The sequence below is a fragment of the Myotis lucifugus genome, unplaced genomic scaffold (genome assembly GCF_000147115.1).
Source record: "Myotis lucifugus unplaced genomic scaffold, Myoluc2.0 scaffold_68, whole genome shotgun sequence".
Classification (NCBI taxonomy): domain Eukaryota; kingdom Metazoa; phylum Chordata; class Mammalia; order Chiroptera; family Vespertilionidae; genus Myotis; species Myotis lucifugus.
Window position 1 is genome coordinate 2337723 of NW_005871116.1, and position 22824 is coordinate 2360546.

General features: G+C 37.4%; 1 protein-coding gene across 6 annotated transcripts in view; it reads left to right on the plus strand.

Moving 5' to 3' along the window:
- The window catches only part of NIPBL (NIPBL, cohesin loading factor), a 123259-nt gene extending 107821 nt beyond the window's left edge, over positions 1 to 15438 (plus strand). For 3 of the 6 annotated variants that reach the window (XM_023755010.1, XM_023755011.1, XM_023755013.1), the window contains exons 40-46: positions 2299 to 2406; positions 3360 to 3560; positions 7806 to 7952; positions 9695 to 9969; positions 11653 to 11827; positions 13723 to 13911; positions 14465 to 15174. In XM_023755010.1, coding sequence (XP_023610778.1) covers positions 2299 to 2406; positions 3360 to 3560; positions 7806 to 7952; positions 9695 to 9969; positions 11653 to 11827; positions 13723 to 13911; positions 14465 to 14830 — 1461 coding nt within the window. In that variant the 3' untranslated portion in view covers positions 14831 to 15174. Of the gene's footprint in view, positions 1 to 2298; positions 2407 to 3359; positions 3561 to 7805; positions 7953 to 9694; positions 9970 to 11652; positions 11828 to 13722; positions 13953 to 14464 lie in introns of all 6 variants that reach the window. The other 3 variants (XM_023755012.1, XM_023755008.1, XM_023755009.1) reach the window with 3 other exon arrangements.
- The last annotated feature ends 7386 nt before the right edge of the window (positions 15439 to 22824 follow it).

Sequence of the window (22824 nt, forward strand, 5' to 3'; positions counted from 1 at the left end):
CTGTGTTCTGAGACAAAGCACACTAATGAAACATGCTAAACATTACTTAGCCTGTATATCATGACTCAGGGTTATCATCATCACGATCACTTAATAAAATGTATAGTGGTTTATTGAAACTAGAATTTTTCAGATACTTACAGCTCTTTACTAATACAGTATTTTAAATGGCCTCAGGTGATTATGCTTTTCATTGCCACATATACTTTATCTCTTGCTCTTCATACATAAAATTTTTTCTGAATCATTTGATAGTAAGTTTCAGATATTATGATTCTTTACCTTTAAACATCTTAGTATATATTTTCTAAGAATAAGGACATTCTCTTATAAAACCATAATGCAATAATCAAATTCAGGAAATTTTTTTAAAAATATATTTTATTGATTTTTTACAGAGAGGAAGGGAGAGAGACAGAGAGTTAGAAACTTCGATGAGAGAGAAACATCGATCAGCTGCCTCCTGCACACCCCCTATTGGGGATGTGCCCGCAACCAAGGTACATGCCCTTGACCGGAATCGAACCTGAGACCCTTCAGTCCTCAGGCTGACTTCTATCCACCAAGCCAAACCGGCTAGGGCAGTGGTCAGCAAACTGTGGTTCGGCAAACCACAGGTCGCGAGCCACATGCGGCTCTTTGCCCCTTGAGCGTGACTCTTCCACAAAATGCCGGCTTTTCCACAAAATACCGACTTCTGCGCATGGGCCACAAAGTTTCAATCGCACTGTTCGTGCGCGCCCGCACGTTGTATTTTGTGGAAAAGCCACACTGAAGGGGCCAAAGAGCCACATGTGGCTCACGAGCCACGGTTTGCCGACCACGGGGTTAGGGCAAATTCAGGAAATTTAACATTAATACATTATTATCTAATTCATAGTCTATTTTCAAATTTTGCAAGTTTACCCAATAATATTCTATAATGGACTTTATTTCTCATTGACTTAGGATTTAATTCATGATCACTCATTTTAGTTAGTGTCATTTCTACTTTCTTAAAGTTGGTTTTTTGTTTATTTATTGTTTTTCTGTCCGACTCACTACTATCTGATTCATATTCACCTAACCTTCTAATGGTGTTTTGTTTTTGTTTTTTTAGTTGGTTTCAGAGAGGGAAAGAGAGAAACATCAATGACGAGAAAGAGAATCATTGATCAGCTACCTCCTGCATGCCCCACACTGGGCATTGAGCCCACAACCCTGGCACGTGCCCTAACAGGGAATCAAACTGTGACCTCCTGGTTCATAGGTTGACACTCATCCACTGAGCCACATCAGCCGGGCAGAAGTGGTGTTTCTTGACTTTAGAAGTATAATAAATTTGGCTGTTAGCAAAATACTACCTATCCTAATCATTGAAGCCATATCTAAAATTCAACTTTGTAGAAAAACATTTATGTTTTCCTAGTTTTAACTAAAAGACAGTAATTTTTGCCCTATTTTTTCTTTACATAGTAAATGCAGTCAAGCTTGACAAATTATTGGATTATATATTTATAGTATACTAGAGGCCCAGTGCATGAAAATCGCAGTCCAGAAGCCGTCGGGGGATGTCCAACTGCCACAGAGGCGGGAGAGGCTCCCACCACCGCCTTCTGGCTGAACAGCGCTCGCCCTATGGGAGCTCACTGACCACCAGGGGGCAGCTCCTGCATTGAACATCTGCCCCCTGGTAGTCAGTGCACGTCATAGTGACCGGTCGTTTCGCTGTTTGGTCAATTTGCATATTAGCCTTTTATTATATAGGAAGCATATCATAGTTTTAATTGGATATTCTTAGTGTCGGGGTAGGGGGTTTTATGTTTAAAGCACCTTAAATTCACACTGAAATTGTTTAAATTCCACCACATCAGTATTTTTGCTCATGCTCCAGTGCTTTTTTGCTTTAAGCTAAATTTAAGGAAGAATAATCATTTTTAAAAGAACACTAAAACCCTGGCTGGTTTGGCTCAGTGGGTAGAGCGTCAGCCTGCCGACTGAAGGGTCCCAGGTTCGATTCTGGTCAAGGGCACATGCCTGGGTTGCGGGCTTGATCCCCAGTAGGGGGCGTGCAGGAGGCAGCCGATCAGTGATTCTCTCTCATCATTGATGTTTCTCTTTCTCTCCCTCTCCCTTGCTCTCTGAAATCAATAAAAATACATATTTAAAAAAATAAAAGAACACTAAAACATGCCATTTAAGGGCCTATAAAACTAAATTCTTATATCCCAGATATACATCGAGTTTTAACGAATGTAAAGATACATATAGAGCTTTAGTTACTGTGATATCTTATAAATCCTGTATTTTTATTTCCAGTGTGTACCATATCTAATTGCTATGGGCACAGACCCAGAACCTGCTATGCGGAACAAGGCTGATCAGCAGCTTGTGGAAATAGACAAAAAATATGCTGGATTCATTCATGTATGTATTTTTAAATTGTATAACCTAAATTTAACCATCTTTCTTTAGTAAATCATTTATTTGGTGACTGTCCTGCCCATATTCCTATTAGAATAAAATATTTTGCTTAGTACTGACTTAAACATGCAACCAAGTCTGTCCCCCCAAGGCATTTATTCTGATTTAAAATTAGCTCTTAAGGTTGAGTTAGAGGTGATAGTGCAACAGGCACACTGGCATGCATGGGTTCTGGTTCTTATTGTTTGACCTTGAGAGTAATGATTTTTCTGGGTCTCGACTTTTTCTTCTGTAAAACTGGAGGCCCTGTGCACGAAATTCGTGCACTGGGGGTTGGGGGTCCCTCAGCCCAGCCTGCCCCCTCTCACAGTCCGGGAGCCCTCAGTGGATGTCCTACTGACAGCTTAGGGGAGCAGGCCTAAGCCACAGACTGGCAGCAGAGGCTCAGAGCAGGCGCCCGTGTGTGTGTGTGTGTGTGTGTGTGTGTGTGTGTGTGTGTGTGTCTCCGCGGGGGGCCCCAGCCACACCGCGGAGGCTTGGAGCAGGTGCCCCTCTGTGTTGATCTCTCAGGCTCCTGGCTGTGCCTATGTGTTGTTCTCTCCCTTGAACAGTGGCCAGGGTGGGCTGGAAGCTTGGCTTCCTCCATCGCTGGGGCAACCCAAGCCTCCAGCTCCATGGCCGCCGCCATCTTTGTTGGGTTAATTTGCATGCTCGCCCTGATTGGCTGGTATGTATAGCAGAGTGACACCAATTTGCATGTTTCTCTTTTATTAGTGTAGATGAGGGGATTTCAATGAATGGTATTTAATGTCCTTCCAATGTTGCATTCTGTGATCTTATTATTTATATATAACAAAACCAAATGATGAAGTTAGCCTCAGACTACAATGCTCAAAGTATATTTTTAATCTTACTTTTGATTTCCATGACAAAAATGAGGCTTTTATTGATTTCAGATGAAAGCAGTGGCTGGTATGAAGATGTCTTACCAGGTCCAACAGGCAATCAACACATGCCTAAAAGATCCTGTAAGGGGTTTCAGACAAGATGAGTCCTCTAGTGCTTTGTGTTCACACCTTTACTCCATGATCCGTGGAAACCGCCAACACAGACGAGCCTTTCTAATTTCTTTACTCAACCTCTTTGATGACACAGCAGTAAGCACAAAAACTTATTATTTTAATAAAATAAGTTTTATAAATTTTATTCCTAAAGTAGTCACCAGTTTTAAAATATTACAGTTTCAATAAATAATAGTGACTATGTTAAATGTGTGTGATTTTTAGTCTTCTGTGTTAAATACAAGGTATACAGTCAAAATTGAACAGGAAATTTTGCATGGGAATAAATACAATGAGGAATAAAGTATAATTGTGTCTTCATAATGAGTGTCTTATAAACTTTGATAGCAGTTCCTTCAAGCCTACCTTTAAATATATTTTTATTGATTTCAGAAAGGAAGGGAGAGGGAGAGTGAGATAGAAGCAAATCATTGATCGGCTGCCTCCTGCATGTCGCCTACTGGGGATTGAGCCCACAACCCAGGGATGTGCACTGAGTGGGAACTGAACCGTGACCTCATAGTTCATAGGTTGACACTCCACCACTGAACTACATCAGCCAGGGCAAAGCATACCTTTAATAAAGTGTGTCACTAAACTATCATTTAGGGGGATAGATTAGATAGATTATGTTAGATAGATAAATAGATAAATGAATAAATAAGTGAAATTTTACTTGTTGCTGTCAGATTCTAATATTGTTAGAATTACCATTCTAGGGTTTTGGCTGTTGAGATTCCCTTCTTGTTCAACTTTACTTCCTTAATGAAGAGCTCACATTTGTGTAAAAATAACTTGACCCTTTGGGCTGTTGCACAAGTATCGTTGTCCAGAACCGTAAGCCAAGAAAAGAGAACATTTTATCCTTTAAACTTACCTCGTAATTTATTCATTCACTATACACAAATATCTATTCACACCTGCTGTCTGGTAGCCATTGTACTAGGACATGAACATAAAGTAGTAAATAGAACAGATATGGTATGTGCCCACATAAAGTTTACAAAATAAATATTACAAACATATATTTCAGAAATAGTTATAATTTAATCACCACCACCATCATATCATCAGCATTAAGCTTTAATTTTCTGTGGGATATTGTGCTAAGAGTCCAAAATGATATGACGGTGCTCTTGCCAATAAGGGATCTTACTTCCAGTTAGGGAGATAGCACACAAAATAAAGGAAATAGATAATAGTTAAGGTTAGCATATCCTGAGTGGCAGGTGGTTGGTGTCAGTAATACTGCTCTATTCCTTTATCTCCTGAACTCCATTCCTGTGTGGTTTCATTGCCTTCTGTGTGCCATTGGCTTCTGTTCAGTCACCTTAGCGTGTAAAGTGCTAAATCCAGCTCTTATCCTGCAGTGCTTTCTTATTACTACCTCCAACAAAGGATGTTCTAGGAGGAGTAAATTACTGAAGACTTAGGGAGATTAGATGCGATGGATTTACTATGTAAGGGAAGGATAAAAACATGAATAAAGATACAAATATAAGAATATGTGGGAAACAATTAGTAGGTTGTTATTTGGAGCAGGAAGATCATAGTGAGACATGTTTATGGAAGATCTTATAGACAATGAAAGTGACAAAGAGCATTTTAGCATTGTGTTCATATTGGAGGTAATAATCTATTATGGCAACAGTAGGAAAGAAAAGAATAGACATTAGGAAAGAAAAAATGTAATGTGAGGAACGCAAATTTTTTTTTAGGCACACATGTTTTAGCATTGTCTTCACTTCCAAGGTAATGAGTTAAACTGTTCTGATGTTCTGAAAGGAAAGAAACATTGTGAGGGAGGAATAAATAAGACTGAAAAGAATAGTCAAAGGTAACAAATATTTTTGTGCTGAGCATTTGAAAAAATAATAGGATAGTTGCTAAAAGCAATTTGAGAAGGAGTTGGTTTGAGAAGAACATAGAAAAGGAATAGTCAAAGAGCGTGGAGGAAAAACTAAGGAAGGGAAGGTGTCAGGAAGGAAAGGGTGGTTAGGAATGTTCATGCTGCTAAGCAGGCCAGGAGAATGTGAAGTAAAAATAAAGGGGTGGGGGGCGCTGTTTGGTGGGCAGAAACACTCAAGCAGTGAGGCACAAAAGCATGATTTTAATTAAAGAACAGTAGGGCAGATCTGGAAGGAGCAGCTCAAGACTGTTCTTTGAAGAAATTTGGTTTTTGAAAGGAATGGGACTTATTTTATGGCCCAAGTTGAAGAATTTCCGAGTTCTTTTTAAAGGTTTATTCAGAGTAGTCCTGAACATTTTCCATTTTAGGAGGATAAATATATATAACAACATTAAAACCAATAGGTAAGGTGGGATTCTATGTCTGCATCTCCCCAATTTTAACATGTAAGTGTTGATACATATTTAAAAAACAGAAATAAAATATCCTGATAGCTCTTTTAAACCAAGAGCGTCCAGGCAGCAATGGGTCAGGTAACCCTGTGGCAGTGATACAAGCAAGCTGCATTTAAATAAAGCCCTGGGACCATTTGAGTGTATAGCCTCTTGTCTAAATGTATTTCTCATAGCAGTATGAAGGAGGCAAGACTGATGGGTCCGTTTTGAACAGCCTTACTTACATTTGGTTTTTAAAAATGAGTCTCAGGGAAAGTGCTAAACCAAAATCTCTTATTTGACTTTTGTGTTTTCCATAGTTTTTATTTTGTTTTATTGAAATGGTTTTATAATGAAATAATGTACTATATGACAGTTGGGTAATTCTTCAAGTTTCTTAATGTTTCTCCACCATGGCCTTTTATTTCACAAATTTCTGAAGTCTGAATTACATTTTTTTACCAACTTAATCTGAAATGTTTAACTGCTTTAAATTTATACGAGTATTGTGAACTTTAGAGAAGATGAAAAATGTGTTTTCACAGGATCTATATTGTGAACAGAATTAAGCCTACTTTTTTGTGACTTCATTTTGATGTGCTGGTGCAAAACATATATGTTTAAAAAAAATAAAAAACAAAAATAGAGTAAGAATCTCACGAACACCAATAGCAAGTGTATCCCATCTGTCCTGTGGGATTTTCGTTGTGCTATTGAGTTTTCTGCTGTTTGGATGACACGATAGGGGAGATGGTAGGAGAGAATGTTTTTTATCACTTTTTTTTTTTAAGCTGTAAATGTTTTAAAGGAATATATATGTTAACATGTCTTTCAGTTTATATTCTGTATGATCATGAATGCTGAAAGTCTCTGTTACTTCTTTTTAAAGCAAACAACTACTAGTAACCATATTTTTTTTCTTTAAGTTGTGCCTACCTCAGTTTCTCTAGTGTGAAACTGGTAGCACCGTCAGAAGGACTCTGATGTTCTAAATTATATTTATGAAGGAAACTGTAGGTGTTATGAGTACATGGACTGTGTGGAGTTTTTAACCCGCATATTAGTACTATAATTACCATTACTGAGGGCAGAAACTGTGTGTAACTGATCTCCATATGGGTTAAGCTCTTAGAATCATAATGATAAATAATTATGAATTTATTCATATACATATATAATTTTTGATAATGTGGTATGGATTTATCATGAAAATCCCATATACTCTATCTATATATATACAAGGCTAAGCGACCGTCTGACTGACCAGTAGGTATAAAGCACACTGACCACCAGGGAGCAGATGCTCAACGCAAGAGCTGCCGAGCTGTGGTGACTTGGCAGTGGTGTTTCTCGGATGACGCACCCCGGAACCAGAGAGGAGGGAGCCCAATTACGGGTTGCATCACCTGAGAACCACCCTCTCACAATCCGGGACCCCTTGGGGGATGTCGGAGAGCAGGTTTCGGCCCGATCCCTGCAGGCCAGGCCAAGAGACCCCACCTGCCGGGGAACCCCCGCTCACTCTGCAGACGCCCTTTGAGCCCTGGTGCTGCCCCAGGTCCGGCTGGCTGGGGAGGGACCACAGGAGGTTGACTCCAGGGCATGTCCAGCCAGTCTGGCCCAGTCCCAACCCATCTGCCGCCTTCTAATTAATTTCCTTTTAATGTGCAGTAATCCGTGCACCAGGGCACTAGTAAGAATATAAAGGGAATTCCACTTGGGTGCCCTAAAAAATTTCACCTCTTCCCTTCTTGAAGTACTGTGGTATAAGTCATGAACTCTCTTAAAATGGGAATAAGATTATTTTATAAAATCCATTTCTGTTCCCTTTTGTTACCTTCCTTCCCCACCCCCCCCCATCCCCGCTCCCCACCACCCTCTTTCTCTGAAACATTAACTGAGATCAAAGTACCATGTAATATTTTTTCTAAAACAGCTTTTTGGATGGATTTCTAGATTATCCACTAAATGTGTACCTTTTCTTTTTTAAATTTACAGAAAACAGAAGTGAATATGCTCTTGTATATAGCAGACAATCTAGCCTGTTTTCCATACCAGACACAGGAAGAGCCATTGTTTATAATGCATCACATAGACATTACACTCTCCGTTTCTGGTAGTAACCTACTGCAGTCATTCAAGGAGGTAAGTTACGTACATTGCTATTCTTCGTGTATGTGTCGAAGTGCTGGCATGCTGTTTTCACTATTTTGTTTCTCATTCTTTTTATTCTTTCACAGGTATATAAAGTCTTTCTAAATGAACTTATTGAAATCTGGGCAGTGCTTGAATTGGGGAGAGGAAGTGGGTTGCCATTTCATTTCTATTAAGAAACACCTAAAACCATCCCATTTCAGATCATTTGGTGGAATACATATACTTACCTGTATATATGGATTGTTTGTTCAATGATGCCATCCATCTCACTCCTTTATTTCTCTCACTATAAGTGTTTGGTGTCCTTTCATATATTCATTTAAACCCCATTGTAAAGTACCTTGCTAGTCTATAAATCTGGTCATGCTGTATATCACAAAAGTACCCTTAAAGAGATATAGATATAGAGAGCTTACAAAGAAACACGGGACATGTATCATACTATTGATTTCCTTATCCTTGAACACCAGCATCATAATTAAGTTGGTATATTGAGTACCTAAAACTTTACTAAGTTTGTTATAAACCTTATTATCTTCTCTTTCTTGGTTTTTTAGGAGGAAATGTAATTAGCTTAATTTTAAAAGCACCTGTTGTAGCACTGGGCACAGAGTTGATACCCAGTAAATTTTTTGTAAATTAATTGGAATATTTTTATGTACCTGATGATACAAGTAGATCTCATTTTACAAAATCACATTGCTCAAAACTCAGCCTGGTCAAACTAGTGAATAAGGAAGATTATTTTAATACCTAAGGGTTAGAACTGTAGAACGTAGGCCCACCCTGCTGAAACAGAGTCTTATGTTTTTAACAAAATCCCTAGGTGTTTAATATGCACATTGAAGTTGGAAAAGTTAATTTCCCAGGAACTTTAACTATTGTGTTATCTTATTTTGCTTACTATTGTGCATATCTTATAAATGTTTCTCCTGCTTTATTTAACAGTTGCATTTTGAATAATGGCTTTGTAATCTAATATTTTCCCCCTCTTAAATCCAAATGACTTTTCTTTTTTTAAAGAGATAACAGTTTCATAAAATACAAAGAAACAATTTAAGTATTGAAGAAAAATTGCCTATTTCTGAAAAGGTTTTTTAAAATATGTTTTTATTGATTTTAGAGAGAGGAAGGGGGAGAGAGGGAAAAAAAAACATTGATGGGCTGCCTCCTGCATGCTCCCTACTGGGGATCAAGCCCTGGGAATGTATCCTGACCAGGATCGAACTGGCAACTTTTTGGTGCATGGAACGATGCTCAACCAACTGAGCCACACTAGCCGGGGCATGGAAACGTTCTTGAAAGGAAGACTTGAGTAAAAGCTGGGGGCGTTCAAGCCTACTGTATTCACCCAATTAAATTATAATTACTGCTTTTCTTCTATGTTGGTTCACTTATATACCAAATTCATACTTCTATAGCTAATTTATTTCATTACTTTCCTATAAGAAAATTGTTAACCTTTGAATGATATTTTAGAAGAAGTCTTTTTTTTGTGGGTGAGTGTTAGAGGAGTGGATTATATATGATTTTATTAAGTCTTGGAACCTAGTATTTCTCCCAAGGGTTACACCTCCAGTCATTATGGAAAGGCAGAAGGTTTCAGTGTATACAATATTAATGTGGGGATGCCTTTTGAAGATGTTGAATGCAGATATGTGTATTTGTTAGTGGTATTTTGTTTCGTTTAAAAAAAAACCACACAATTTTCTTTTCTTTTCTTTTTTCAGTCTATGGTAAAAGACAAAAGGAAAGAGAGAAAACCTTCACCTAGTAAGGAAAATGAGTCAAGCGAGAGTGAAGAAGAAGTCTCCAGGCCTCGGAAGTCACGGAAACGTGTAGATTCAGATTCAGACTCAGATGCAGAAGATGATATAAATTCGGTGATGAAATGTTTGCCAGAAAATTCAGCTCCCTTAATTGAGTTTGCAAATGTTTCCCAGGGTATTTTATTGCTTCTCATGTTAAAACAACATTTGAAGAATCTCTGTGGATTTTCTGATAGGTAAGGTTACACATAAGCAGGGAGAGAAAAAACTTTGTTCAAATCATAAATTATGAAATCCAGTTTTGATTGCATGTTTATTTTAATATTAAAAATGACCCTTTTTATGACTAGTATTTTGTTGTATAATATACCATAATTTGTTCAATCTATTATCAAACAGGAAAAACACATTCCTTTACTTGGTAATAATGCATATAAATTAAAGGACTTATTTTGTTGATTTCCTTAAAAAGATCTTTTTTTAAAAAATTTAAAATATATATATTTTAATTGATTTCAGAGAGGAAGGGAGAGGGAGAGGGAGATAGAAACCTCAATGATGAGAGAGAATCATTGATCTGCTGCCTCCTGCATGCCCCCTACTGGGGATCAAGCCGCAACCCAGGCGTGTGCCCTTGGCTGGAATTAAACCTGGGACCCTTTGGTCCACAGGCCGACACTCAATCCTCTGAACCAAACCAGCTAGGGCTCCTTAAAAACATCTTATTAGAGAATTACGCTAATCTTAAAATAGATTGCAAATCTGTTTTTAAAGATTTTTAAAGAGCTGTGAATGAAGAATAGATGTGGACCAACTAGACTAAGCTCTAACAGAACCAAACAGTCTTTATTATTTTTCTTTATTGATTAAGGTATTACATATGTGTTTTTATCCCCCCATTGCCCCCACCCCCACCCCTCCCCCCACTCATGCCCTCACCCCCATGGTGTCTGTGTCCATTGGTTAGGCTTATAGGCATGCATACAAGTCCTTTGGTTGATCTCTTCCCCCTACCCCCACCCTCCCCTACCTTCCCTCAGAACCAAACAATCTTTAATGCACTCTATAAGTAAGAGAGAGAAAAGTACTATTTATTGTGAATGCCCTGTAATTATATTCACTATTAGTCATTGTAGGTATCTCTTTTCTGCCTATACCCATGGAATTGTGGTCATTTCCCACATTCGTTGCAACCTTACATTAGGAATCACAAAGTCATATGTTCATAGAGGACAGATGATAAAATGAGTTAAGTGGACCTGGTAAAATGTCAGAGGCAAACTGGAAAGAGCATGTTTCATCTAAAGGACTCAGAAATTATTCAGATATTCATCAGCTTGTTACCACAGAAAAGAGTGGGCACAGTGTGGCCACAGCTTCCACTCTTTCAAAAGAAGCTATATTATCCAGATTTTTATGACAAGTATTTTGATGTTAAATATTGGCAAAGTAATTTAAAACCTTATAAGGTATTGGGGCAGTGCTAAGGAGTTGAAAGATTTTTAATCAGAGTTGTTAATATGAAACAGGTTTGTAAACAATCATTCTTGCTGCTGTGTAGGGAATAAATAGTGGGGGTGGGGGGCAAAAAGGTAGAAGGAGATAAACCAGTTGGGTGGTATTGAGTAATTATATTAAAACTCTTGTATAATCACAATCATGGTATTAAGAAATAGACATGAGATACTGCTGTCATTTAAATGATGCCTCTATTCAAGACAAATACTGAGAGAAACAAGAGAATATTCTTTTTAATCTTTGCCCTTATGTATTTAGTTCCCTTTTAAAAATATTTACTTTGTTCACTGGTTAAAATCTGTATGAGAAAAAGTTTATTAGTGAATAAACTTTAACTAGAAGCAATTTAAATGCAAATGCCTGAAAATGTTTTAGTTAATGGTTTGATTTTTCCCAAACAGTAAAATTCAGAAATATTCTCCATCTGAATCTGCAAAAGTATATGATAAAGCGATAAACCGAAAAACAGGAGTTCATTTTCATCCCAAACAAACACTGGACTTCCTGCGCAGTGATATGGCTAATTCCAAAATCACTGAAGATGTGAAGAGGAGTATAGTAAAACAGTATCTAGATGTGAGTAGTAAAACCAAAATGTATTTTCTTCCAATAATGGCTTTTATTTATTTATTTTTTGTTGTTGTTAATCCTCACGCAAGGATATTTTTCCATTGACTTTTAGAGAGAGTGGAAGGGGTGGGGGAAAGATGGAGAGAGAAACATCGATTAGTTGCCTCCCACACGTGCCCTGACCAGGTCTGGGGATTGAGCCTGTAACTAAGGTACATGCCCTTGACTGGAATCAAACCTGGGACCCTTCAGTCTGAGAGCTGATACCCTATCCACTGAACCAAACTGGATAGGGCATTTTTTTTTTTTCTTTTTTTTTAGAAAGAGGAAGGGAGAGAGGAAAAGAAAAAGAGAAACATGGATTTGTTGTTTCACTTATTTATGCATTCATTTGTTGATTCTTGTATGTGCCCTGACCGGGGATTGAACCCACAACCTTGGTGTATCGGGACAACACGCCAACTAACTGAGCTATCTGACCAAGGCAATAATGGCTTTTTTTTTTTAGTACATTTTGGGAGTTAGCTATGCTTTACATTGAAAGTAAGCTTCATGAACTGTCAAGATTATTTTTCTGTCTGGTTTTAAGGAATTTCTATAAGCTTGCTTTCCCATTTCACACACTGTATCCTAATTATTTTTTCTTAGAAAATGCCAGCTTACCACTAATTTTATTTTGGTGAAAATGAAAGTTTTTAGGAAAAAGCCATGCGCATTTATGTATTTTTTTTAATTCAATGGATTATATATGGTGTAAATTTTATAAAAAGAAAAATCGTGAAAAGTCATCCTCCTAGCCTCTTTAGCCATTCTGTTCCTCTTTATTCTGGCAGCTAGTATCACTACTTTTTCATGTGTTCTTACAGAAGTGTATATATATATATATATATATATATATATATATATATATATATATATATGTACGTTTGTGTATCTTTTATTTAGACTCACTTAACAAGTATGTGGGTATGTGTGTATTAAATGTGCTTTTAAGTTGTCTTTAAGAATAGAAAAATTTATAGAGACTGAAAATATAGAATGGAGTTTACCAGGGCTGAGAGTAGGGAGTTATTGAATGGATACAGTATGCGTTTCTGTTGCTGAAAAAGTTTTGGAAATAATGGTGGTAATAGTTGCACAACAATATAATATACTTATCCCAATGAATTAATTGATTAAAATTGTATGTTCTGTATATTTCACTACAATAAAAATGTTTTAATGTTTTAAAAATGTTTTTAGAGACTATTTTTTCAAATGAAGGTTTTGCTTTAATCTACTTAAAGCAGGTAGCTAAACATAACTAATAATGAAATTTTTTGACCAAGCATGAAACCTACACAACAGTTTTCATATTATTCATAGACTGTAATTTGTATACTCTAAAGTAGAAAATTATTTTAGTTTTCATTTAATATTCATCCTTTGCTTCCTCAAGTATCCTCTTGACTTGGCAGAGCACAAAGGGGGCAGAAAATTTTAAAATGTCTATCATTATTAATTAATCAGCTGTTTGCTTGATGATTTGGACCAGCATCAGCCACCTCTGACTTGTCCAAATATGGCCCTCTGCCTGTTTTTGTAAATAAAGTTTTATTGAAACAGCCATGCCCATTCATTTATGTATTGTCTATAGCTACTTTCACACTACGATGGCTGAGTTGTGTAGTTGTGAAAGAGACTATATGGCCTGCAAAGATGGAAATATTTACTCTCTGGCTCTTTACAGAAAATGCTTGCCAGCCTCAAACTTGGGCAATAGCTAAAATATATTTCACCCACACCAAACTCGGCTATAGGACCCATTTAGGAAAAAAAAAATTAAAGAAAACATTTAGTGATTTGACAGTCTTGTTTGAAATATTTACTTAAAATTCAAAATTGATACCTTATTTTTATAGTTCAAACTTCTCATGGAACATCTGGACCCTGACGAAGAGGAAGAAGAAGGGGAGGTGTCAGCTAGCACAAATGCTCGGAACAAAGCAATTACCTCGCTGCTTGGAGGAGGCAGCCCTAAAAATAATGCAACAGCAGAGACAGAAGATGATGAAAGTGATGGGGAGGATAGAGGAGGAGGCACTTCAGGGGTGAGGCGGAGGAGGAGTCAACGTATTTCGCAGCGTATTACGTAAAATGATTTTTATGTGCTTATATATGTCAGTCTTTTAAATGTACACCAAGTAATGTAATACTTATGAGAGAAAACATTTTGTAGATAGGTTCTCTACTTAACCATTTATACATCCTTTTGTAGAAAGTTTAACATAAAGACAATAAAAAAAACAGAAATGAGATTTATTCAGCATAAAGGATTATTAATTTTTATTTGGATTGTATTAATGTGTGTTATCCTTTTTTATTGTTGCTAAGTTTTATGTAGCTTTATGGTTCATATGTATATATAATTTTATATATCAATAAGAGTAAAGACACGGGTACAAATTAAGAGTTTTATGGTTTTACAAGTATATGTTAACCCCTTGGCGCTGGCGGTCACGGTGCGTCTCATTGCCGGCAATGGAAGTGTGCTGGGAAATCCCAACTCCCGGCGTCAAGGGATTAAAAGCAATAAAAACAATAATTTTACTAAAATTATTTTGTATAACACTTGGTCTTTTTTCCCCCCTCCCAATGTTTTAGTCATTGAGAAGGTCAAAACGAAATTCAGACTCTACGGAGTTGGCAGCACAGATGAATGAAAGTGTTGACGTCATGGATGTCATCGCTATTTGCTGTCCAAAGTACAAAGATCGACCACAAATTGCAAGAGTAGTACAGAAAACCAGCAGTGGCTTCAGTGTTCAGTGGATGGCAGGCTCCTACAGCGGCTCCTGGACTGAGGCTAAGCGCCGCGATGGCCGCAAACTGGTGCCTTGGGTAGACACTATTAAAGAGTCAGACATTATTTACAAAAAAATTGCTCTAACGAGTGCTAATAAGCTGACTAATAAAGTTGTTCAGACTTTACGATCCCTGTATGCCGCCAAGGATGGGACTTCCAGCTAATGAATTTGTACATGCAGCCAAATTTACAGGAATTTTTTTAAAAGGCAGAAAAACTTGAAATATCAACATTCTGGCAAAAATAAAAATCAATTTTATGAAGAGTAAGAATGGAACCTGGGATGCAGGAACAAAAGAAGGAAATGTTGGGCAAACATTTTTGTGGGAGCTCCCTTCGCTGTTGTGCAGCAGAAACAGATTCTCAGTTCATTTTTACTCCCACTGTATTATAGTTTAACAAAAATTGTTTATATCTTGGAAAAACTTTCTGTTTAAAAAATAAACAAGTGAATGTTGGAAATTAGTCTGTTAATGTTCTTAATAAAGTGTTCTTGGAGTTTAACCTAGCAGCGGATGGCTTTCTTTAGCTTAGCCCAGTTTCCAGGGAAGCATTGTTTTTTCCAGGCTGTAAAATGGCGGAATCTCCTGGATATATAATTTATTCTGTTGAAAAAAAAAGCATGCAGTATCTATGACCTATCTGCAGAAGGAGTTTTTGTAAATGTAGATTTTGATGTATTAGGTCACCCTGAAAACAATACAAGAAAAGGGATCCCCAGGCAATCTGGTGGAGCGAATACTGCAATAAATTTTTTTACTTCTCTTTGTTACTTGTCTGTTTCCATTTGAATTTCTTATTGTAAAGATCTGTTTAAATCCATTTATATTATTTTGCAGTCTTTTATGTAAAATTTATTATATCACTGGTTTTCAAAGCGAAACATAAAATATTGTTTATATAGTTTGTATAGGCTGACTTCTGAATAATTGGTATCTATTATTTTCATTCCCATAAGAGGGTGTAAACAATTAACTCCAGGGTTTTATTGTATCCTGCAATATTTAGTATTAACTATATATGATTTAGCACTGTGCCAAACACATTTTCAAGAGTACATTTTGATATAAAAAGAAACTATAGTTTATTCTTTGTATGCTTCAATTTCTTTCTAGTGATTTCATGGTGGTAATGTTTGTTTTTTTAAACTGAACTCTGGGACAAAACTAGGTTGGGTTTTTCACACATGGAATTTGTTTTATCAGCAAAATATTTGAAGTGGCTTATGAAGATAATAAGATTTATCAGAGAGTAAAATACCAGTTAAAAATATATAAGAACATAAAGTCCAGCATATAGAATACTGAAGAAAAAAGTTGTGGGTAAAAAAAGCCAATTTTGAATGCCACGAGCCTAACATGTAACCATGCCTGCTGTCATTTACTTATGAAAATTCTGCTGGTTAAATATTTTATCCCTATTTTGTCGATAAGGAAACTGAGGCTCAGAAGCATTCAATAATTTGCTTGTATGTGTTATAATAGAGATTTAAATGTGGGGGTGGAGTAATCACATTCACTACTCGAAGCGAATCGAATATCAAGTGCAAAGGCGATGATCCTTGTTGAAAGGAAACCAGGATCTTCAAAATATATCTACTTGGGGATATATTTCAAGTGAGCATCAGGAACTAGGCACACAATAGTAGTGAGGCTGTGTCATAGATGATGGTCACAGATGAATTGCTGTGCTTAAGAATTTTCCATATATTCTAAGTTACAGTATTTTAGCTATTAATATAAGCCAAATGTTGATATAACTCACAAGCCTTAACATTTAAATATACACACCAAAGTTTTCAGAAAGCAGATTTCTCAAATATAAGTTTTGGGATCTTAACACAAAATTAAGTTAGGGCTTTTGCTGTCAGATATACAAAATTGAACTTTCCAAGTATATTTGAGATTTACAAAGTTCAATCTTACTCTATAGTTTGTTGATGTAGTAAGCCATATCTTTATGGATTGATTGATATTGAAAAGAAAATGTTATATTTTATATAAAATTTTTCAAGTACCTTCTTATTAATATGAAAGTTTAGTGTGTTTTTTTATTTATTATTTTGACAAATAAATGGGTAATTAAGAAAATTTATACTAAAATACAAATGTAGAAACAGAATTTAGTGACCTCTAGGGGAAGAAATGATGTTTTAGAGACCAGTAATATATAGTTTACTCTGTTCAAATGTTGAGTGTTTCCATTGTTAGCAGGTAATGGAAGCACACAGACAATTTTTGATGACTATAGTCTATCATGAACACAGGTAAGTCAAAATGTTTTGTGCAATGTAGATTTTATAAAGAGCAAGCGTATTTATCCTATGCTCATTTAGGAAGTAAACTTAGCTAGTTCCACACACACCATTGTTAGTTGCACAAGGAACTCATTCTGGTTACAATTCCAATGTCCAAGTGGCCTGCATCTTCAGAAATATTGATATAAACTGGAAAGAACATTACTTTTGCAAATATAAAACCCATCAGGTCATCCATTTGAAACGCTTAACAGTAATTTTCACTCTACAAAAATCCTACTTATTTGAACTGTTCACTGTTTGCCTTGCTCATTTTAAAACTAAAGTTTGTTTAATCCCTTAGCTAATTTTTGTCATGGAAAGCATATTATTACACACATTTACATTATTTTTGTTTGAAGATTTCTCTAAATGCACTTCTTGTCCTATTGGTCCTATCTGAGAAACAGTTAACACTTGGAGTGCGGGTGAATTTCCCGCCAAAATATAAGATGGCTCTGTCTTTTGGTTTTGTTCCATCCACCAAAAGGGTGGATTACAAACAAATATTTGGTAATACGCAGTTACAATCGGCCCGAGTTTACACGTTTCCCGCACTCCACCGCAAATCTATATGAACCGAGTTAAAGACGGCTCCCGCGGAGTACGCGCAATTCACGCGAGCCGACTTAACTCGTTTCCCCGCACTCCAAGTGTTAAATGTAAATTTGGTATGATAGAAAGGTCACTGACCAAATTCGAGTTTGCATAGTTTATTGACCAAGTGGTCATAAAATCCCATGTGTTTTGCATACCACCCTCCCTCCCTTTGTAAGACTCTATTGTGTATGATTTCATTGCTCAAATTACACACAGTATACACACAATGTTTTTCCTATTTAGAATTTTGTAAACTATTTTGGCTTTTTGTTATGGAGCCACCACATATCCGTCACTGAGTTTCAATCATTCTGAACTTCTGACCAAGCTTATTTGAGCTGCGCCCCATACACTCCTCCCTCATGTCTCTGAAACAAACCCCATATTATTTCATCTATAAATACATCTTTAAATATTAATGCTTGACATAAAAAAAAAAAACAGTAAGTGTTCAAATGTTCAATTTTCTCAAAAGGCCTTTTTTTTTTTTTAAGGTCTTAATCCATAGGTTTCTTCATTGCCTTTTTGCATATTTTTTCATGAAGAAACTAAATTGTTTTGTCCCTGGATTCTTAAGAAAATGGTTGATTTTAAATAGAGGAACAACAGATGTTTTTTGGTTTGTAATCCTTTTTCTTACATTAATTTATTGTAGGTTTGAGAGACGTTGTCTCTCTTCTGAACTCATGCATTGTGCTTGAGTCTGCATAACTAGGACAGAGGTACCATTACGGACTTAATGAAGTGAGGTAGGTTCAGTTTTCAGAAAGATGGTGATAAACACTTAATCCTTTGAATTTTAGTTGGCAAATGCTATGCAGGCAATTAAAGATGAACTAAAATAAGGAAATAAGTTTAAATAACATGTTACCCTGTGATTCAAGATCTGTTAGAAATTTATGTTAATTGCTTGAAATAAGTGGATTACAGGTTGTGATTATTTTATAGTTTATAGGCATTACAAGTTTTTTGTAAAATGGAATTTTGCATTTGTTTGTATTTGTGACTTTTTTTATTGTTTAAGTATTACTTTGTCATATAGTCTTAGTGTCTTCACCCTGGACAATAGCCTTTCTTCTGCTAAGTCATGGCAGTATAAGTTTGTCTTGATAGTAACTTGTTTATAATTAAGGGCTTACCTGTATTAGATTTAGATCCTGAAGCAACAGAGTAATTATAATATGTTTGTCATAAAAGCTAAACCAATAGGGGCTCTCCATATTTCATAGTTTCAAAAAATACAAGTTGGGGCAAAAGTAGGTTTACAGTTTTTGTATGGAAAACAATACAAGCCCTGACTGGTTTGGCTCAGTGGATAGAGCGTCGGCCTGTGGACCGAAGGGTCCCAGGTTCGATTCTGGTCAAGGGCATGTACCTTGGTTGCGAGCACATCCCCAGTGAGGGGTGTGCTGGAGGCAGCTGATCAATGTCTCTCTCTCATTGATGTTTCTAGCTCTCTATCCCTCCCCCTTCCTCTCTGTAATAAATCAATAAAATATATTTTTAAAAAAACAATACAATAAGTAACAATACAAGAATAAACTGTTCTGCATACTCACAACTATAAACCTACTTTTGCCCACCCTGTATTTATAGAAACATGAGGAAGCTGAGAAGTCACTTAACGAAAAATTCTTAACCACCAAATTTCATGGACCTCCTTGAGAATCTAATGAAATCTCTCCTTAAAAATCTGGCCCTCACTGGTTTGGCTTAGTAGATAGAGCATCGGCCTGTGGACTGAAGGGTCCCAGGTTCTGTTCTGGTCAAGGGTACATGCCTGGGTTGTGGGCTCGATCCCCATTGGGGAGCATGCAGGAGAAAGCCTATGGATGATTCTCTCCATTGATGTTTCTATCTCTCTCTGTCATCTCCCCCTTCCTCTCTAAAAAAAAGAAAAAAAGCTGAACAAATCCTTACACAAAACTACATACAATTCCAAGGGATTCATGATCACTAACACCCCAGTTCCATGTATAACTTGACTTGGAAATCCATGGACTACAGGTTAAGTGAAGCTTCTAACCCAAACCCTTTAAATATATATATTTTTTTCTTTTTTTACAGTTTATTTTGTATTAGTTTCAGGCATACAGCATAGTACCAAACCTTTTTTAAGAAGGTTAAATTGAGGCTCCAAGAGGTGAATTGATATCTATAAACTACACACCTACTAGTACCTATCACCGGAACCAGGAGCACCCTCGGGATCTTATCTCCCAGATCAGATGCTCTATTAGGAAGCTTTCATCTGGCAAGTCCTTAGTCACCTGTGAAGATCTGAATGTAATGACTAAATGTTGTAGTTCTTTTATACCTTTTCAGAAGATCCACTTTTATATTCTCAGATTTTGAGATGCCTACTATCCTGTTTGATAAATGGAGAGGTAAAATGCAATATTTTATGTGTTCTATTTTTTAGCTACTATTTGGCTTGATGTAGAAAGACTAAAATGGGGATTGGTGAAAAGGATATTTGAAGTCAGAAGACATAGTCTGAAGCCATGTGTGTTTTAAATAAGTGTAATATAAAGTTTGGTAAATAAAATCACTTAGCATGTTCTGCGGGAGCTTATTTTTAAAACTGTAATTATCTTTTGTGCATATTTGGGTCATCCGAATGTTTGGTTATGTGGGGAGTTGGGGGATGGAATTCTGAATGTGCAGACCATATAGGGTAGAGGAACCAGGGTGTGGGTGGTGCAGTATTAAAAAGTGAACCTATAGAAAGTAAGGAGAGAAGCATACAATTTTGAGAACTTAAATTTTAATGTGTAGACAGGAGAAGGACTTTATGCAAGGGATTAATGAGAGCTCATTCTGGCTGCTCCATAGAGGATTTGAGGGTATCGAGAAGAGGACACAAATGCAGTAGTCTTAGAGATGGTGAGAGTCAGAACTAGCGTGATGACGGTAGGAGAGATGAAGAGACTGCAGATGTATTTAGGAAATAAAAATAGCAGGACTTGACAGATGGCTGAAGTATGTAAAGGAAAACAAGCATCGGGATAGCTCTCAGGTTTCTCTGCGTTGGGTGACTAGGTCCTATTTTAAATATGTTGATAATGAGTACCTGCGGCTGTTCTGGTGATGTCCAGACAGTGGGAATGTGCACAAGCATGACACTTGGAGGGTGCCGAGGCTGCATTTGGCTCATCAGCACATAAGCTGCAGAGTAAGCACAGAGCCAAAGGGGGCCTTGCAGACTACCAATGTTTAAGGCGCAGTGGGAGGAAGACGAGTTTGTGGGGGAGACAGGATAAATGATGACAGGAGTATGGGAAGAATCTACAGAATTAGAGAGTTTCAAGAGGGAGAGAGAGAGCAACATGTGAAATACAACAGTGAGATGAAGACTGAAAAATGCTTGATCCTGCCATTTAGGATGCAAATGGGAACCTTTAGGGAAAGGAGTTATGGTGAGGATGAGAGGAAAGCCAGATTGTGGTTGAGTTGAGAATGAATGAGAATTGTGGGGGAGAGTGGTCGGGCAGGAAGAGAGACAACAGAGATTGAAATGCTGGATATTAAAGTTAGAAAAGCAAATGGTAAAGGGCCTAAAAAGCCACATTCAAGACTCAGGAAGGGCTTTGAATAGGATATAATAGGCTCAGGGCTATGGTTCAGAAAGATCATTCACTATCTACAATGTAGAGAATTGTGATGATGCCAAACTGCATGATTGTATTATTTTTCTCCATAGGGCTCAGCTCCACAACCAAAACAGTAATGTGTCAGTGAGCCAGCATGGGGAGTTTGCTGGGGGTATCGTTGAAGAGCTGGATTAAGAAAAACTGGAAGGATCAAGGTCCAGAGTCTCCATGACGTAAAAGCCAAGTATAATGCGAGAAGCAGGAGTGGGGCAGTAGGATGATGAAGTCAGAAAGAAATGTGTGGGATGTCTGACGTTCTGGACACAAAGTGCAGAGCATGACCAGAGGAAGGAATCAGTGAAGTGAAGAGGTTGAGTTTGGCATTGGAGAGATGGCACAATCACAGGCTACCATCTGCATTCCTTTCCTGGACTTAAAACATTGGATTCTGTCTTTCCTCTCATACTAACAGGGTGTCTTGTAGAGCAGTTGGTATTGATAGTGTTTCCATTATTTTTTTTTTAGTTTTTACAAATTTAATCATTTGACAAGTAATGGCTGGGTGCCTACTGTGAGCAGTGCACTGGGCTGGACCCTTGGCCATAAAGCTGTGTTCTAGTGGGAGAGTTGGGAAATGAACTACAAAGTACACAATTATCTGACTGTTTTTAATTACAGTTGAAATGAGTGCTCGAAAATGAACGTAACATCATGAGAGTATGTAGCACTGAAATAGTGTGGAGGGCTGGGGCTGGGCAGGAGGTCTGCCTCCTCCCAGTGAAACTCCTCAGATAAAGCCTGCCATGTAGCAGATGTGATAGCTACCAAAGAATGTAAGTTGAGTTACTGAGAAATGAGAAATAACTTGTCAATTGCTCTCAGCAGTGTATTCCGTAGGGATATGATGGTTGAGTCCTGAAGTCTAAGGAAAAAATAGATGACGGGTGCAGGAAGAATGGGGAAATGATGACACAGCATATGCAGAGGCCTTGAGGTGAAGAGCATCTCGCCTCAAGTGCGTCACATCCTATGAGTGGCAGAAAACCAAGAGTAAAGTGAGGAAGCTGCTGAAATCGATGGGCCAGATCACACTTTTGTAGGCCATGTTAAGAATGTCCTGCGATCAGCGAAGAGCCATTAAAAAATTAAGATGGGTAGGAGTGGAATAGGGATTTGCATTTGAGGAATCCTTTTAATAATTGGAGATATTCCTGAGCATGGTCAGTGCTTACAATTTATATATAGAAACTGATTTTCATCCATGTATGGAGGACATGAAATCTAGACCCTTCCCTGTAAGTAGAAGGGTTGGAAGCACACTCAGTTGGTGTTTCCTCTGGACCCCTGGTTTAGACACACTATGTGCAACAGTCATACTGCAGTTTTGAAGACTATGAGAGCATATCCAAGAGAGAGGCAGAGACTGCCTAGGACTGTCAGTCCTCTGCTGATTTCTCCGCCCTCCCTCATTCCTCAGTTCCTGGATGTAAAGTTCACTGAGACAAGAAGACTTCAAGCTATGGCAGTAACTGGTACCTGACTTGCCTGCCTGCCAAAACCATGAAAGTGGACAAAAAAATATGTGAGGCCACTGCTTTTAGACACTGGACAGCATGCAGCCTGAGGCCGTGGTCCCAAGACAAGGAGAGCTGAGCAGGTGAGACTCATG